Raw genomic sequence first — 20,159 nt, 5'->3', positions numbered from 1 at the left:
CCCAAACATTATGGAGAGCACTGTATGACATCCAGTGGAAATGTTTATCGTATCTGAAGCATTTGAAAAGCTTACAAAATCCATCATGCAACTTCCCACAATGTTGAATGAAAACATGGGCAATGCTCACAAGGTCATTTACTGTCCATTCCACATTACCCTTATTTGGGGCTTTCCGTGAGATAACCAATAACAATGTTGCTCTGGGTATGGGTATATTCACCACCCCAAGACAGGTCAGCAGATTTCATCACCCAAAAGCACACTGAAGAACTAATCAAGTTTTTCCTAACAATCCTGGTTGCTTTCAGTCATTGTTATCTCTAAGCATTTTATTCAAGAGAATAGTTTTCACAAAATTTACATGTCCTCTCTGGCTCAGTCAAGGTCTCCAAATCAGTAGCCCCGTAATGATATTACCATTGCTGCCTAATATTTGTCAAAAAGTGACATGCAATGCCCTAACATTTCAACATCTCATTGCTTATAGTTGAAGCACTGATTTACTTTTACCTTTAAATATTGTATTTGGTATTTGCCATTCAATGCAATTTTCCCCACAGCAGGGTGATTAAATGCAGACTAGGCCATGGCTTTACAATACATCTCCATTCAGTTTACAAGTACAACTCCAGGCTGCTAAAGCTTCCCACCATTTTATTATCCACCTGTTTTCACTGTGACCTGTTCTTTGGCCTCCTACATTGTTCTGACAAAATCTAATGTAAAGTCAAGGACACGCATTTCATCTATTGACTGGGCACATGATAACCTTCTGAAGCCAATCTTTTCACAAGTACAGTTGAGAATCGCTCCCTTCATTTTCTCCCAAACAATAACTGTCATTATGATTCTACAATTGTCTTTAGCGCCTCCTGTAAACCCATGTTTCTTTTATCTGTCTATAATCCCCACTTCCTTCTCCTCCACCCTGCCACCAACTGACAAAAGCCTCTCACGCTCCTTCCTCCCCATGCCTCTATTTAAAACCTGTTAAGTGTCGGACTACAATACTGATGAAAAGATCAAACTGAAACATTAATTATTCCTCTGTACCCAGATGACATATGATGAGCATTGTGTATATTTTCATATCACCAGCATCTGCATTATCTTTAGTTCATTGTGTTGTGTGCAATATACCCGATATGCTAATTTTAGAAAAATTATGATTCAAAACTGCAGCTTTCAATTCTGTACGCTATGATATTATAACTGAAACATGGGACTATAGTACCTTATTTACACACAACTTGATAGTTAACTTTAAAGAATCAAATGTAATAGTTCAAGATGCATCCTTCATGAAAATATTCCCTTGTATATGAAAAGGAACATTAACAGTTGAATTCAGTCTGTATGAGGGAACCAAAGCAATATATTGCAGCATTTTCCACAAAGCAAGAATATAACAATTTACTCATTTTCTCCCCTCCTTTCCAAAGTGGAAATGTACACCATTCCATCATTGAACACTTCATCAGTAAACACAAAGAACAGTTATTTCCATTCCAACTTGTCCATTGCATCAAAATAAAACGAAATGTGTACAATTAGACTTCCGGTTGAACGAGCCACGAGATGGTAGATTAGGGTAAGAGCTCCTGACATTTTGAGTTAATATTTACCCACTACAACTCGAATATTTCCAAAATTTTTGTTGCAGTTTCGTAAATATTGTGGGTCAGGATTATGCCTAGAGGAAAGAGTAAAAAGTCGACGCGGATGGAGTTTTTCGATGGTGAGGGGGAAGGAGCCTCCTCAGCTAGCAGTGCAAGGGAGGACGATGATAAGCAAATGCACCCAGATAAGGAACGAGAGAGAGCGGACCTCAGCCTCATATTGAAAGAGTTGAGAGAGTTTAGAAAGAACAATAGTGAGCAGCTGAACGGAATTCGGGAAGAAATTACTAAGACGAACACCAGAATCAGGGAGGCGGAAGAGAGGATTGACGCGGCTGAAAACAGGCTACAGGTGGCAGAGGACGTGGTGACGGAGCTGCTGCAACTCCAAATATACCTAGATGCCAAATTGACGGATATAGAGAGCCGCTCCAGACGTGAAAATATCCGAATTCATGGAGTTAAAGAGGGAGCAGAGGAGAACTCCCCGTCAATGGTGGATTTTGTGGAAAGTTTGTTGCGAGAAGGACTGGGGCTCCCGGCCGCCTTTGAACTACGGGTAGAGAGAGAGCACCGAGCTCTGATGTCGAAGCCGCCCGGGGATGTCCGACCGAGGTCCATGGTGGCCAAGTTGTCAAGTTACAGGATGAAAGAGGAGCTGCTTAGACTGGCCTGGCAGAATAGAGGATTTCAATACCTCGAGAAGAGAGTTAACCTGGATCACGATTATGCGCCAGATGTGTTAAAAAAACGGAGGGAATACACCGAAGCGAAAAGTATCCTGAAGGAGAAGAAAATCAGATTTCAAACTCCATTTCCGGCCAAGTTAAGAGTTTTCTACCAGGAGGGAACAGTGGTATATGGATCGGCGGAGGAGGCGACGGAGGATATGGCGAAGAGGGGACTCCCGGTGTCAGTCATCAAACACCCGGAGTCCCTTTTGGAGCGGATCCAGCATCTCACTTGGCGTAGTGCCGGGAGACCGGGGAACCGGGAGAGAACGGTCAGGAAAGTGGATTTCAAGGAAAAGTTACAGGCTTTTAGACGCCAAGACTCGGGAAAATGACTGAACCGAAAGGTTCGAACGGCAGAGGTGACCAAAGGAAGCGGGTGAGTCGAGTTTCGATGTTGGGGAGTTTCAGGACCCGTCTCCCATCGGAGGACAGACTTTAAGGCCTTGTTTTTACTCGTTATATTAAACGAGCATGGTATAGACTATGAACACGGATATTACGTATATGTCGGGTGGACTCTTCTAACCGGGTAGCCGGATAGATGGACAGCTTTGGAACTGAAGAGCCACCGTTAGAAGACGGCCCTCTCCCACCTGTCAGGGGGAGAGGCAACACCTCAAAGCCCTCTCACCATCAGGGCTTTAATAGGGTCAAAATCAGGACCCCACAGTTGGAAGTCCGTTTATTTACTTTAGTGTCATTATTGTGTTTTTGTTCTGTAGTTGTTTTTTGGGGGCTGTTTCGTGCATGGATACTGGAGCTGGTATGGTTTATATACTTTTATTTCTTCTACTTATTGGACACTAAATGCAAGCAGTTAAAATAGTAACTTATAATGTGAATGGCCTTATCAATCCTATTAAGAGAAGCAAGATATTAACCAAAATAAAGAGAGATAGAGTCGAGGTGGCCTTTCTACAAGAAACACACCTGTCTGAAACAGAGCATGCTAAACTAAAACGACTGGGCTTTAAACATCAGTACTCCTCATCATATAGTGCTGGTCATAGGAGGGGGTGGCAATATTAATCTCTAGCAATATAAGTTTTGATCCCACCTTTGAAAAGAGAGATCCAGAGGGGAGATATATCTTTATGAGAGGTAATTTAGGCGGCTCATTGGTTACTCTGTTAAATATTTACGCTCCTCCCAACTCGGATTGGATATTTTTTAAACAAGTGTTTGATTTGATAATATCTGAAACCCAGGGAGTATTAATCTGTGGGGGGGGGGGGTCTTAATGTTAGATTAAATCCTAAACTGGACTCTTCAAATGTTCATATAGCTCAGCCGAAATTGATAAATAAAAAAATTAATTTGGCAATGAATGATATTGGATTAATTGATGTATGGAGAGAACTAAATTTGTCAAAACGAGACTACACATATTTTTCTAATCCACATTTGGCATATTCTCGGATTGATTATTTTCTTACCTTTGGAAGGGTTGTAAGCTGCGAGGTGGGGAGCATGGACCTTTCAGATCATAGTCCTGTGTTTTTAAAACTACTTCTTGATCGGTATCAAAGAGACGCTTTATGGAGATTAAATACATATGTACTGACTCATATGAAAGAACAGATTAAGAACGATATTACAGAGTATCTGGAACTAAATGACAATGACGAAGTTTCACCTCTGATACTGTGGGATGCATGTAAAGCGGTGCTTCGGGGCAAGATAATAGGATACAGTGCTCACATAAAGAAAGCTAGACATGAAAAGTTAGAGCGGCTGCAAGTGGAACTGAAACAACTGAAACAAAACCATAAGGATACAAATGATCAAAAAATACGAGAACTACTGGTGAAGAAGAAGAATGAAATAAATGATATTTATACAAAAGATATAGAAAAAAATTGATTTTTGTAAAACAGAAATATTATGATGGGGGAGGAAAAGCCAGTAAATTATTAGCCTATAAACTAAAAAAACAACAGGAAGAGAATACAATTCATAAAATAAAACACCCTGTAACTAATTTTACACATTAAATTGAAGGAAATACAAAATTGTTTTGATATATATTTCAAAAGATTATATTTACAACCTCAAATCAGTGGGGAGAAAATGGAGGATTTCTTTAAGGAGATTCATTTGCCAAAATTGACCAGTGAACAGAGTAAGTCCCTTGTAGCTGAAATAACAGAGAAAGAAGTTAGGTCTGCTATAGTACATCTTAAACCAAATAAGGCCCCGGGCCCAGACGGGTTCCCTTCAGAATGGTACCGGGTAATGGTGGACTCATTGGTCCCTACGTTACAACGTACTTTCAATTGGGTTCTCAAAGAGAACGTAATACCCCCCTCCTGGAAGGAGGCAGTAATCTCATTGATTCCAAAAGAGGGAAAAGATAAATCTGTATGCAGTAATTTTAGGCCAGTGAGCGTACTCAACCAGGATTACAAAAATTTTACTCACAAACTAGCCAAACGATTAGAGTGTTTGCTACCACAAATTATTAGCCTGGATCAGACAGGGTTTGTTCGAGGGAGACAAACCCAAGACAACATTTGAAGGACATTGCACATAATTGACCACATAACAAAATTTAACTTAGAAGCAGTCCTAGTGGGGTTAGATGCTGAAAAAGCTTTTGATTGTGTAAATTGGTCTTTTTTGCTTAGAGCTTTAGATAGATTTGGATTTCACAATACTTTTATTAAAACAATACAGGCTCTTTATGATAGCCCAAGTGCAAGAATTAAAATTAACGGAGTAGTTTCAAAACCATTTTTGCTAGAAAGAGGAACAAGACAGGGATGTCCAATCAGCCCCCTTTTATTTGCGGTTTTTAATCGAACCTTTGAGTCAGTGGATTATCCAGAATAATAATATCAAAGGAATAGTAATGAAAGGAGGGGAACAAAAGATTTCCTTATTTGCCGATGACGTATTGGTGTATTTGTCAGACCCTGAACAGTCTTTGTTACAGTTATTTTATGTTTTGGAACAATCTGGATCCTTCTCTGGCTATAAGTTAAATGTTATAAAAACACAAATTCTTAGTTTCAAATATAGCCCCTCAGTAAAAGTAAGGGAAAAGTTTAACTTGAGGTGGGATGCTGAATCCATGAGATATCTGGGAATAAACATTCCAATAGATCTGACTAAACTGCACTTGCTTAACTACCTCCCATTGAACAATAAGATCAGGGAAGACATTAGGAGGTGGGACCTAATACCTTATCTTAATTTTGGATCTCGTATTGAATCGGTCAAAATGGTTATGTTACCGAGGCTGTTGTATCTCTTTCAATCACTTCCACTAGATACATCAGACCAACAATTTCAAGAATGGGATAAACATATCTCGAGGTATATTTGGCAGGGACAAAGACCAAGAATCAGATACCAGGGGTTACAACTGACCAAAAATAAAGGTGGGGTTGCACTCCCGTGTTTGAAAGACTATTATGCAGCTGCTCAGCTGAGAACATTAATTTATTGGTGCAACCCCGACTATTGTGCTAGATGGAAGGAGATTGAGATTGCTATAACAGAGGAATTTCCGATTCAGGCTGCAATCGGAGATAAGGAGTTAACAAATAAGTTAATTAATTTGGGAAACTCATGGATTCGATTATCACTTAGGGTATGGAATAAGGTCGTTACCCAAAATCATCTGAGGGGATGCTGTGAAGGTTTTGAGATGGTGCACGTTTGATCCAGATTTTGTACCAAAAAGACAGGACACTAGTTTTAAAAGATGGAGTTCTCAAGGTTTGACATCATATTGCACATTTTTATATAAGGGGTCTATGAACAGCTTTGAGAATCTGAAGAGGCAATTTGGTTTGAATAATGATGATTTCTATAGATACCTTCAAATTCGCCATTATATAGATCAAATACAAAAGGAATGTGCAGAAGTAAAATGGGATAATATTTTGTTAAATGTATTTATTGATGCTTACCATGGAGGCTCAAAACAGAAAACCATCTACAAATTATACAAGGGTTTACGGCAGAGAAAAGGCAACTCACTGTATGTAAAACAGAAATGGGAAAGGGAAGGTAATCTGGTTCTAAAGGAAGAAACCTGGGAGAGCTTATCATATCATATCATATCATATATATACAGCCAGAAACAGGCCTTTTCGGCCCTCCAAGTCCGTGCCGCCCAGCGATGCCCGCACATTAACACTATCCTACACCCACTAGGGACAATTTTTACATTTACCCAGCCAACGTCTTTGGAGTGTGGGAGGAAACCGAAGATCTCGGAGAAAACCCACGCAGGTCACGGGGAGAACGTACAAACTCCTTACAGTGCAGCACCCGTAGTCAGGATCGAACCTGAGTCTCCGGCGCTGCATTCGCTGTAAAGCAGCAACTCTACCGCTGCGCTACCGTGCCGCCCTATGTGAGATACAATGGAAAACTTCAAGTTCAAATGTTTGGCGGGTGTTTTGCTGGAAAACCCTTATTAGGTTTTTTATTACACCAGTTCACAAAAGGCATTACACAAATTCTTCTTCATGCTGGCGACAATGTGGGTGCCTTGAGGCAAACCATTTTCACATATTTTGGTCTTGTGTATCAGTGATCCCATTTTGGCAGGAGATTCATAAAGTTTTACGAAAAGTTTTTTATATGGATATTCCATTTAAATTTGAGTTTTTATATTTTGGTGCTTTACCAGTACAAAATGCTTCTATTAAAGATAAGTATCTTTTCCAGATCTTAAGTGCTGCCAGCAGGAAAGCTATTACTAGGAAGTGGTTGAAACCTGGAAAACCTAATGTGGATGACTGGATTAACATTGTATATAATATTTTTATAATGGAAAGGATAACTTTTGCTTTAAGATTGCAACGGGGAATATTTTTGAAAAGGTGGGAAAAATGGATGTTGTACATCATGCCTGTACGGCCATCATTCCTTTAAAGCGGATCTTTGTATCCTACTTCCGTGTCCTATCTCATTTTCCTTGATTTCATACCGCTCCAGAAGTAGTGATGAAATATTATAAAGGTATACCCCAAATGTTGGTTTTAGTTGTTTTTGTTTTTGTGTGTAGTTAAGTTTTGGATATGATCAAATGTCCAGCAAGTCATTACCCATCCTTGTAGTGCTTCCAATACCTGTGGTATGCTTTACTTTGGGATATGCAGTATTTGTTAACTAAGGAGGGTTTAAGGTGAATGATAATGTGTATCATTGCGGAATGTATGGAACTGGAAAATAAAAATAAAAATAGAATTATAATTAAAAAAAAAAAAAAAAAATTAATTAAAAAAAAGAAATGTGTACAATTAATTTATTCAAAGTCGATTTTGGAAACTCATCATTCTGTGGAACAACCACACAGAAACTAACATGGTCTGTTGGTGGCATGAGGATCCTCAATATATTGCAGTATATTTTCAGATGTGCTACCCAAGTCACTGTGTACTGTATGAGACTACCTTGCTCAGATTCACAGCTTGCAAAGAATTCAGGAAATACCAACCTTCTTGACACTTCTTCTTACACTAAAAGTACACTGCCATAAACTGCAGGTGTAATGTAAACATATTCCAAGTTTCCAATGCTAATTCATAAGCTTCATATATAGGAATGAAAAAACCCCCAATCCAATTCCCAAAGTCACAGAAGGCAAATCAGTGCTGAATACTTATATGGACATGAACTCATGTTTTCTTTTGAAAATGAATTCTGTGCACTTCCAAACTTCAGCAATTAGATTTCCCCCCAAAAGGGTTAAAGATCATTTAAGTTGGAAAAGACAAACTATGCAAAGAACTTCAATAAACCTTTGTTAAAATTATGCAAATTCTTCCCATAAGAATAATCAAGCATTACATAGCTATCAATCAGAGATTTCTAACCAAGTCTGCCTCTTAAACAAGTCAAATATTTTCATCCATTAGAAATAATTATACATTTTTCATAATTGTGCAAGTCAAAAAGACTGAAAAGGCAGCTTCTAAGAAGAATCTTGTGCTGCCTTCAACCAATATCAGAAGGTAGCAAACACCTTCAAATTGATAACCAAAGGTACAATAAAAAGATCTTGCATTAGTCACATCTTAACAAAGAGAACCTCAAGAATCCACTCAGAAATGAAAAATTAAGTTACAGGTTATCCTTGTACAGGTTAACCTCTTCAGAGACGAGCAATAAAATCATCTGCATAACAACTCCAAGAAACCATCAGCTCAATATAACCTCACCCTTCTGGTTTCTCCAGTGGATACAAAAATTACATTTTAAACAGCCACCATTTATGCCCTCAGGCTAATTTGCTCGTATCAATATACAAATCCCAAGGAACAAAAGACACTATTTTTTGTGAAATACAGGCAGAGAATACTGCAGTACAACAAAAAATATCGAGTTACACTGACACCAAACTTTTGTTTTTAAAGAGCAGCTAGTAGAAAATACCTATACATACCTTTACACGCACTGGAAAGAGGGAAATTATTCTGGAATACTAAACTATCTTTTCCCAAGCCTCAAAGTGAAAAGCATGTATTTTACTTCTGCTGCTATGCAATGACAATGCTCAACCACAAAATCCAGGCTATTTATGGAAGTTACAGTGCAAGTTGGAATGATCATAGGGTTCAATAGTCATGTTAACTAGCCTAGCTTTACTTGTGATTTCTACATAAAGCAGTGTCTTGGCTCCAATGCAGCCAATATTCTCAAACTTGACTGCAACTCAGTATTGGTTTATGTTGTCACATGCACTGAGAGTGAAAAGCTTTTGTTTGTGTGCTATCATATCATATCATATATATGCAGCCGGAAAACAGGCCTTTTCGGCCCTCCAAGTCCGTGCCGCCCAGCGATCCCCGTACATTAACACTATCCTACACCCACTAGGGACAATTTTTACATTTACCCAGCCAATTAACCTACATACCTGTACGTCTTTGCTATCCAATTAAATCAGACCATGCTATACACGAGTACAATTAAGCCATACAAGTTGAGCGAGTAGTGCCAAGAGCAAAATACCAGAGTACAGAATATAATTTTAAAGCATTGTAGTGCTAGGTACAGAGGGAAAAGTCCAACATCAGAAATGAAGGTAGAATGGAAGATTGGGGCAACACCCTAAGTTATGGGAGGGACATTCAATAATCTGACAAGAGGGATGAAGCCGTTCTCGATTCTGGTGGTATGCGCTTACGTTTTTGTAGTTTCTACCATTTATATAAAAGCATGATCGGGGTGAAACAAAGATCCTTGATTATGTTAGCTGCTTTCCCAAGGTATTGTGAAGTGCAGATGGAATAAATGGTGGGAAGTCTGGTCTATGTGATAGACGGGGCAATTCTACAATTTCTTACTGTCCTGAGACACAAGAGGTGTTCCCAAACCAAGGCATGACGCAGCCCACAGCATGCTTTCTACGGTGCACCTGTAGAAGCTTGTAAGAGATGTGGGAGACACAAACTTCCTTCATCTTCCTTCAGAGGCATTGGTAGGCTTTCTCAACAAAGCTTTGATGTAATTGGTCCAGGACAGATTGCTGATGATATTTATGCTGAAGAGCTTGAAGCTCTTGATCATTTCTTCTTTGGCGCCATTGATGCTGATTTGGCCGTGTACTCCACCACACTTCCTGAAGTTAATCTTTCTGACATTGTGGGAGAGGTTGTCATCTTTGCACTATATTACTAAACTTTCTATTTCCCTCCTGCACCCAATCTCATCGTTGTTTGAAATCCAGCCCACATCGATAGCATGAATACTAATGAGGTTAGAGCATAAACCATTAAAAGCAAGGTCTCAGAGAGTATTGTAGAACAGAGGGGCCTTGTTAAAGGTAGATAACATGGTTAAGAGGCATATGGGATACCATCCTTCATGAATCATGAAACACTGAATACAAGAGCAGTGAGGCTATGCTGCAAGTTTATAAAGGATTAGTCAGCTCTCAGCTGAAGTAGTGTAGTCTGGTCACCATCCTACAGGAAGGATGTGACAGCATTGGTAAGGGTGCAGAGGAGATTCACTTGGATGTTAGAGGTGGAGAGGTTAGGTTACAGAAGGAGAGACTAGATCTGTTTTCCCTGGATTAAATGTGGTAAAGGTGGGACATGATTGAGGTATATAAATTTATGACAGACTCAGAAAGGGAAGATTGCAAACTTTTCTCCAAAGAGGCAAATACAACTGTAACATCTTGATTTAGGTTTATATGTAAGAGATTGAGAGGAAATCTGAAGAGAACATTTTTCACTCCGAGAATAGCAAGTGTCTGTAATGTACTGCCTGCAAGAGTGATGGAAGCAGAGTTGCTGACAGCATTCACATGGCTTTACGAGTACCTGAATTGCCTAACGTAGGCTACAGGCCAAGAGCTGGAAGACGGAATTAATACAGATGGGCACACATGTCAGCATGAATGTGTTGGGCTGAATAGCCCGTTTCCATCCCTTAAATAACCAAAAATCCTCTATTTTTTAAAATTTCCCAGATATTAACCACCCTGTTAATTTCTAACAATATTACTACAATATTCTGTTTCTCTTCTATCAAGTATGCTCATAATTTGCTGCATCATCATGATCTAGATGTATATTAAAGTGAAATACATAATCAATGGGGAAAAAATGGAATATATATATTTTTAATGTTTACAAATAAAAATAAGGTTCATGGACAGTCCAGCATAGAAACAGGCCCTTGTCCACCTTACCATAACACCAATTTAAAATACTCCTTTTTGCCCAAACATGGTATAATTTTCTCCTTCCCCTGAATGCCCCTTTAAAAAATACGATTGTATCTGCTTACATACTTCTCCTGGCTGTGCTTTCCAGGCACCTATCACTCTTAAAAAAACTTGCCTCACAAATCTCCTTTAAACTGTCCCCTCTCACCTTAAATCCATGCATTCTAGAATTTGATATTACTACCCATGGAGAAAAAAAACTGGCTATCTGCACCTCACAACTTTACATATTTCTATCAGGTCTCCCCTCATCCTCCCACATCTAAGTTTGTCCAACCTCTACTTATAACAAATAACTTCTAATCCTGGCAGCATTCTTATAAACCTCCACTGCACCCTCTCCAAAGCCTCCACATCCTTCCTGTAATCGGGCAACCAAAACTGCATACAGTACTCCAAAATGTTATACACAGCTACAATCTAACTTTAAAGGTTGGGAAGTCACTCGATGGCCTGACTGATAAGCCAAGCATGTTGTACACCACCTTTACCACGCTGCCTACTTGTGTTGCTACTTTCAGAGGTGAGGACTGCTTCCCAAGATCCCTCTGTACATTGCTGCAAAAAGGTCCTGCCATTTTCCTCTTTTATCTGAACTTATACTCAAAAGGATATGGTTCAAGGATAACCCAAAACAGTAAAAGAGCTGTGCATAAAACCAAAGCGACAATTGAAATTCACAGAAAAGCAAGTGTGTACAGTAAAAAAAAAAAAATCTGTTGATGTGCATGCATTTTCTCTAAGATGTACACTGATTTTTCATCATCCAGAAAATTGCTATAATATGCAATTTGCATCGAAACAGAATATTAAAATTTTGCAACAGGTGTAGTAATACAAGACGGATCTCTGATCTGCTTTTGCTGTATGCCCACTAAAATCACAAGTTTTTACATTTGTCTTTTTACATGTTAAACATGTGATTGTTAGTACTATGATTTCATAATAGTACTCATTGATACTTGAAATCACATGGTGATACCTCAACCATACTTCTCTAACTTTGCAATAAAGTTGATGCCTCAACTTTGCCTACCATTCTATTAATATAAAAAGGTTGGGTTACTGCTAGTACTTTGAGCAAATTATTTTCAGAAATAAGCCTTTAACAGTGCAAACAGAATCACATCCATTCTAATAAATAAGTGAGGAAACTTCAAAATTTGCAAACATTTTATTTAATTGATAAATTATACAATATCATAATTCTATGTATTACCACTGAATTCAGCTCAGAAGCCACATACAATGCATAAATAAAATGAGTACAACTAATAGAGCACCTTAAGAATTTTGTATATAAAACTGACCAGAGAACAATGTATCCTCCAGATATACATTTGAGTTCCCAATCTTCTCTCAAATCATAACTCAAAAGCAATTTTTTTTTAAAAATGAACGATAAACTAAAATCTTATCTGAACTCTGAATAATAACAGCTTGTTATTATCACAAATCCCTAAAATATAGAGAACATTTCTACTGCTCTCCAAAAGTTCAGTTTATGGTTTAAATGCGACTTGCTGATATAACACAAAGTTGTCTATCTACACACGACAGTCTAACAAATATTGACGTGATATCCAACCTCGATGACAAGAGTACATGTAAACAAAAACACTTGCATAGTATCAATGAAAAAGCATAGAATCATAGAAAATAGCTGCAGTAGGCCATTCAGCCCTTTGAGCCAGCACAGCCATTCAATCTGATCATCCAAAATCAGTACCCCATTCCTGCTTTCTCCCCATATCCCTTGATTCCATTAGCCCTAAGTGCTATATCTAACTCTCTCTTGAAAACATCCAGTGAATTGGCCTCCACTGCCTTCCGTGGCAGAGAATTCCACAGATTCACAACTCTCTGGGTGAAAACGTTTTTCCTTGTCTCAGTCCTAAATGGCCTACCCGTTATTCTTAAACTGTGACCCCCTGGTTCTGGACCAACATTCCTGCATCTAGCCTGTCCAATCCCTTAAGAATTTATATGTTTCTATAAGATCCCCTCTCATCCTTCTAAATTCCAGTGAATATAAACCCAGTTGAACCATTCTTTCATCATGTGTCAGTCCCGCCATCCCGGAATTAACCTGGTGAACCTACACTGCATTCCCTCAATAGCAGGAATGTCCTTCCTCAAATTAGGAGACAAAAGCTGCACACAATACTCCAGGTGTGGTCTCACCAGGATCCTGCACAACTGCAGTAGGACCTCCTTGCTCCTATACTCAAATTCTCTAGCTATGAAGGCCATTTGCTTTCTTCACTGTCTGCACCACCTGCATGCTTACTTTCAGTGACTGATGTACAACACCCAGATCTCATTGCACCTCCCTTTTTCCCCAATCTGATACCATTCAGATAATAATCTGCCTTTTTGTTGTTGCCACCAAAGTGGATAACCTCACATTTATCCACATTATACTGCATCTGCCCAAGTCACCCTGTACCTCATAGCATCCTCCTCACACCTCACACTGCCACCAAGCTATGTGTCATCTGCAAACTTGGACATGTTACATTTAACTGAACTGAAAAACAAATGACTGAATTCCCCTTTGACAATTTAGGGCCAAAGGCAAACCACTGCTGCTACTATATCATGATTAACTCAAGACAATGGAGATTGAATGTGTTTATATGGCACATTTAACCTAGGAAACATCCCGAGGCATTTGAACTTTAGAGAAGGAAGGTAACAAAGGGTTAAAAGATGAAAGGCCCACTTGACACTTCAGATAATGTTTTATAACTGGGTTTTGAATGGATTCAAATAGTCTTGTAGGAGCACAGCAGCAGATTCAACAGAATGCAAAGTTTTGCATACACTACTTAACCCCGTGATGATGGTATACAAGTTTGCAGGGACGGAGGTGGAGCATTAGCCATTGGAGACAATTGTTTCCATCTTCCTGTTGTAGCGGTAGCGGTGAAGCCTCACGACAATGGGGCCTCAGCGGTGGTGAAGCATCGTGGCGGCGGTGATGCCTCGTGGGTCGACCCATGGTTGACAGTCGATGAGAGGATGGAGGACCACCGTGAGGGGGAGAGGGAAAAACAATGGAGGACCTGGCGTGGAGGACCACCATGAGGGGGGAGGGGAAGAACAATGGAGGACCCGGTGTGGGGGGACCGCCGCCGTGAGGGAGGGGAAACCAATGGACATTAAGGCGGGGGGGAAGAGAAAGGACAATAGGGACCCAGCGTGGGAGAACTGTGGGGTGGGGGGTGGTTGGGGACAAAAGAGGGAACCGGCGTGCTTTGTAACTTTGTCAGCACCGCTATTTGTATACATTGGGTATGCAAGCAAAGAATTTTTCACTGTGCCTGGTCACATGTGACAATAAAGTATTCCTATTCCAATGATCAGCTCCACCTTGCTAAAGTGCCCGGGTGCACACATTCAAACCAAATCACAATAATTTCCTAAAGATGTATATCCTTCCCTTGCCTAAATAATGGATGAATTTGCAATTTCTTCATTCATTAATCCACAATTCTTTGAGTGTTGTGAATAATAATAATTAATATTATTCTATTAAATTCTATTATTATATATAATACACTATGACTATCTAGGTTGATTCATATTTTAATACATTTTGGGGTGTATTCTCGCAAAGGAACAGAAATGCTCCAAGGCAGAAGGAATAACCAATGCACTAGGATGTTATGACCTCAGAAATACCACCTACAAAGTACAACTGACCCACATGCTGCCTGACCCACTGAATTCCGCCCGCACTTCGTTTTTTGCGTAAACGCTCTGCAGTTCCTTGTGTCGCTGTCTTAATTTACAAATTACATGATTTAAGCACAAACTCATAAACTTGCAGTTTAAGGCATGTAAAAATACCTACATGGGCGGCACAGTGACATGGTGGTAGAGTTGCTGTCTTAAGCCCCTGTCCCACTTAGGCAATTAGGCTGTCGCCACACGGTCGCCGAGGTGTGCGTGTCTGGTTGTGAGTAGTCTCCAAAGAGTCGTGGCTTTTTCTGGTCGCCGCTGGATTTTGAAATGTTTAAAAAATTTCGGCGACTGTTGGTTTGATGCCAATGATCGTAGCTTGATGTCTCCTGACGCAGGTGCTGTCGTAGGTTGTCGCCAGGTGGCGTAGATTGTCGCCGGTGCTGACTTCAGTGAATTCCATTGGCGACTGCCTACGTAAACCGGCGACAGGTACCGGCGTCAAAACCGGAGGCGAAAATGACGTGAATTGTCTTCAACTGTCGCCAACAGGGTCGTAGCTTGTCGCGGTAGACATAGGTCGACTTCAGTTGTCATAGGCTGTCGCCTGCTTGGTCGTAGGTGGATGTCCTAAGTCACGACGATTGGGTCGCCGGTTGTCGGTAGCTTGCCATCGACTAGGTAGTAGATTGTTGTAGCTTGTCATAGACATTGTCGTGGGGGGGGGGGGTCAAGTCGCAGGTTTTTCACCAACCTGCTATGACTATGACAGTCGCCCCCAAAAAATCGCCTAAGTGGGACAGGCCCTTTACAGCACCAGAGACATGGGTTCAATCCCGACTACGGGTGCTGTCCGTACGTAGTTTGTATGTTCTCCCTGTGACCATGTAGGTTTTCTCAAGGTGCTCTGGTTTCTTCCCACACTCAAAAGACATACAGGTTTGTACATTAATTGGCTTTGGTAAAATTGTAAATTATCCCTAGTGTGTAGGATCGCTGGTCGGTGCGGACTCGGTGGGCCGAAGGGCCTGTTTCAGCGCTGTATCTCTAAACTAAAAAAAACTGAAAATATCTCCATATTATTGTTTTTTAAATCATAAAGATATGTCCACTTCAAGATCTCTTTCTCCTCTCTCCACACCAGAAATATTTCACAGAAATTGCTGGAAGCAAACAAATGTTCAGTTTGGAAAGGGAAACAGTCCTGGAACATTGACAGTTTTACTTTCCGCAGATATGGCCTGATCTGCTGAGCGTTTCCATCATTTTCTATTTCCATTTCAGTTCTCCAGCCTGGGCAATTGCTTTTATTTTCCTGATTGAAAGTGTTCAATTGACAAGACCCCGTCTCCAAATTATTCAATTTATCCTAAACTGAAGAAACCAGACACACTACATACCCTTGATACAGTACAGTAATTTTGGACATGTCATTTTGAAAACACGTTCAACGTTTGGATTTTCAGCCAAATAGCGATCAGATTAGTTGAGCTTGAAGCACCAAAGAAAACCTCCCAACACTGGAACTCAAATACAAATACCCATTTTCATTCGCAACATTAACATACTTAAAAAATCAAAATATTGCAAATATTGGCTATCTGAAATACGCAGGCCTGAAAAACATTCAACTCGTGCAGTCAGAAAACAGGTCTCAACCTGAAACATCACCCATCCGTGTGTTCCAGAGATGCTGCCTGACCTGCGACTTTCTCCAGAGCTTTGAGCCCGTTTGTGTATTAACGAGTATCCGCAGTTGTTTGCCTCTAACATCTAACTCCAACTTAGAATTCCATAAAGAGTCAGAGCCAAACAGCACAAAAACTGGTCCTTGGGTCCAACTCATCCATGCCGACCAAAATACCCTAAGCTAATGCTATTTGCTTGTGTTCGGCCCACGTCTCTCTAAACCATCCCTATCCAATTGCATAAATACTTCAAACTCCATTGCTTAAACCAGATTTCCACATATGCTGCCTGACATACTAAGTATTTCCCGCACAATTTTACTTTGTATTAAGTAGGTACTATTGAAGTTATATTTTTACAACCAAAGTAATTGCTATTTGGTGTAAAGGGCACCGATGCACTTCAAATTTAGTTCTCGCAAAACAAATGAGCTCGGAAATGCAACAATTACAATATATCAATCAATCCCAGAAATCGATTGGACCTAGGGCACAAACATTCCGCATGTTCGTTTAATTCCGGGAGATAGTTATTTTTGTGTTACTAGTATTATTCTGAAAGTTCTAGCCCACCGTGACGCCTCCACGCATAACCGGTGCCAACCTAATGTTCGTGGGATGGAAGCGATCGCCAGTTAATTGGGAAGTCATTCTATCCCAAAACAAAACTGATTGTTTTCATGCCCGCAACAAACAATGAGAGGATGCCAAAAGGTGTCAACCAAGTTATCCACACGTTACACCTATTTAAAGTGACAGGGAAAGATATTTTGAGACTGGGATTAGATGGTGAAATCGAATTTCACATCACGGCATTTTCTGTCATGCATCTGTCACGCAGAAGAGGTAGCGTTGTGAAAGTGTTTCCCCACAATGAGTTTCAATCACTGCGTAAAATAGTCAGAACTCGGCCACATCACAACAAACAACCCACACAAGGATTTCTGCAGAAAATCACTTATTACTCACAGCTGGAAGCAAGTACAGAAATGCCGTCATTTTCAAATTGAAAAAATCACAAATGACGCCAATCGTCGAAGTTTATAAAAGTAGTTCCCGAGATCCTACCACAAACTCACACACCATTGTTCAGTCATGTACTTGGCGACCCAAGTATGATTTACCCAACCCATTACTAATTATTCACTACGGTAAAAGATCGAGATGAATGGCTACGTTAAACAAATACTGGTACTAACAAAAAGTACCAGCACATCAACAGTCGTGGCATGTTCGGTTTTAAACCTGCCCAAGGACAAACCCATACTCACCTCCACGCGAAATTTGTCCAAGCGCAAGTGGCTGATAATATAGAAAATAGTTGCAGGAGTAGGCAATTCGAGCCAGCATCGCCATTTAATATGATCATGGCTGATCATCCAAAATCAGTACCCCGTTCCTGCTTCCCTCCCCCCTCCCCACCCCCCCTTCCCCCTCGATTAGTTAATCTAACTCTCTCTTGAAATACTCGATAACACTCGGAATTTGGGCTGAGGAGTTAAACATTCCTCGAGAGTACTTCAACCTTTCTTAGTTCCCTCCCCCCAATATGATCATGTCTTGTCGCCTGCCATTTACAACAAAATGTCATGGCAGCCCAAATGCGAACATATAATCTGAAATGAGGCAAGCCCTTAACTGTCCAACAATTACACAGAGAACAAGGAGGGGGAGACGGGGGGCTACAATGAAATCCATCCCAGCACGGTAACATCAAAATCAACAAGTCTGGATTCAACCAGTCTTTAATTATTTCCAGACACACAGACCACATACATCTCCTCCATAACCACCACTCCCTCCCAGACACATACACATCAAAAGTAGTAACACACACACAAATAATAATTGGAGGGAGAGAGAGAACTCGTCGCTCACCGAGTGGACGTCCCTTTCCTTACATCGCAAATGCTGCATTTGAAAGCTTCCGCACTGTTCTTGAAGGTGCAGACACTACAGTCCCAGAAGCCGTCATCCGAGCCGGGCTTGGCTTGCCTCTTTGGCCTTGAAAAACTGCGACAGAGGAGAGAAAAAAAAACACATACATGCACACCAAGAGGAACATTACACCCATCAGCGTTTATGCATCGACGTCTGTGAGTGACAGAGAACCCGGGTAGAGAGGGAGGGAAGGGAGGGGGGGGGGTAAGAAAATGTTTCGACATTACCGGCCGCCGACACAAGAGCGCTCGACTAAGTGTGTGTGTGTGTGTGTGTGGTTGCAAAACAAAAAAAAGGTCCGTATTTCTTCTTCTGTCTCTCTTTCTCCCCCCTCCCTCCTTCCCTCCCTCCCCGTCTCTTTCACCCACCGTTGCCCTCCCTCCCTCCCTCCCTGGGTGAGTGTACACAGCGTCGTCCGCCATGGATGTGAGTGAGGGGAGAGAAGGAGGGAGGGAGGGAGGGAGAGAGGGAGGGGGGGGAGGGAGAGAGGGAGGGGGGGGGAGAGAGAGGGGGAGAGAGAGAGGGCGAGGGAGAGGGCGAGGGAGAGGGGAGGGGAGGGAGGGGGGAGACGGTGAGTCTAGGCACAGCAGACTCACGGCCACTTGGGCATCGACAGCGAGCGACCCGCAGACACCGGCGGCGGCAGCGGCAGCGCCTCCATTTAAAGGTCTCGCTCTCTCTCTCTAGCTCTCTCTAGCTCTCTCTCCCTCTCTCTCTCCTCTCTCTCTCCCTCTCTCGCCCTCTCTCTCTCTCTCTCTCTCTCTCCCTCTCTCTCTCTCCCTCTCTCTCTCTCCCTCTCCCCTCAGCCGTCCAGCCAGCAGACGTGTGTTTCTACCTGTTCGGGCTCTTCTTGTCCCCCATGCCGCAGGGAGTCCGGTTGAGGCGGAGACGAGCTTTCTGTGCAGGTGGAGGTTTCTTTTTTGTATTTAAAAAAAAAAAAAGGGGGGGGGGGAGAGAGGGGAGGACGGCGGGCTGGGAGGTGCGGGGACGGAGCAGCTCGGCTCGGAGCGGCGCGGCGGCGGATAAAGTGCAGCCGGGTCCGTCTGCGGCTCGAGCGCCAGCGCCAGCGCCAGCCCCGCCGCGCACGTGACCCGCCAACCGCCAATCACCCCGACAGCAATTTTAAATTACCCGGCCAGACAGGCAGGGGGGGAGGGAGTGGGGTGGGGGGGAGGGAGTGGGGTGGGGGGGAGTGGGGTGGGGGGGAGGGAGTGGGGGGGGGAAGGGAGTGGGGGTGAGGGGGTGGGGTGGGGGGGGGTGGGATGGGGGGGAGGGAGTGGAGTGGGGGGGGAGAGGGGGTGGGGGGAAGGGAGTGGGGTGGGGGTGGTGTGGTGGGGGGAAGGGAGTGGGGTGGGGGGGAAGGGAGAGGGAGTGGGTGGGGGGGGGAAGGGAGTGGGTGGGGGGGGAGGGAGTGGGGTGAGGGAGTGGGGTGGGGGGGGGAGGAGTGGGGTGGGGGAAGGGAGTGGGGTGGGTGGGGGGAAGGGAGTGGGGTGGGGTGGGGGGGAGGGAGTGGGGTGGGGGGAGGGGAGGGAATGGGTGGGGGGGAGTGGGGTTGGGGGGGAGGGAGTGGGTTGGGGGGGGGTGGGGGGAACGAGAGGGGAAAGGGAGAGAGTAGGGGAGAGAGAGGGGGGAGGGAGAGGGGGGGAGGGAGAGGGGAGGGAGGGAGAGGGGAGGAAAGGAGAGGAGGGGGGAGGAAGAAGTGGGGAGAGGGGGAAGGGGGAGAGAGAGAGAGAGTGGGAAGGGGGAGAGAGAGAGAGAGAGAGAGAGAGAGTGGGGCGGGAGAGAGTGG

The 20,159-nt window shown here is 42.4% G+C and overlaps 1 protein-coding gene across 4 annotated transcripts in view; it reads right to left on the bottom strand.

Moving 5' to 3' along the window:
- Positions 1-19,441, bottom strand: part of rybpb (RING1 and YY1 binding protein b) — a 79,030-nt gene extending 59,589 nt beyond the window's left edge. Inside the window, exons 1-2 of one of the 4 annotated variants that reach the window (XM_078414499.1) lie at positions 19,206-19,441; positions 18,308-18,442 (exon numbers count right to left, since the gene is read on the bottom strand). In XM_078414499.1, coding sequence (XP_078270625.1) covers positions 18,308-18,442; positions 19,206-19,231 — 161 coding nt within the window. In that variant the 5' untranslated portion in view covers positions 19,232-19,441. Of the gene's footprint in view, positions 1-18,307; positions 18,443-18,966; positions 19,183-19,205 lie in introns of those variants that run through there. The other 3 variants (XM_078414497.1, XM_078414498.1, XM_078414496.1) reach the window with 3 other exon arrangements.
- Positions 19,442-20,159: the final 718 nt, after the last annotated feature.

Source organism: Rhinoraja longicauda, chromosome 17 (genome assembly GCF_053455715.1).
Source record: "Rhinoraja longicauda isolate Sanriku21f chromosome 17, sRhiLon1.1, whole genome shotgun sequence".
Taxonomy (NCBI): domain Eukaryota; kingdom Metazoa; phylum Chordata; class Chondrichthyes; order Rajiformes; family Arhynchobatidae; genus Rhinoraja; species Rhinoraja longicauda.
The sequence above is the reverse complement of the archived record's forward strand: the minus strand, read 5'-3'. Positions and strand labels throughout refer to the sequence as shown.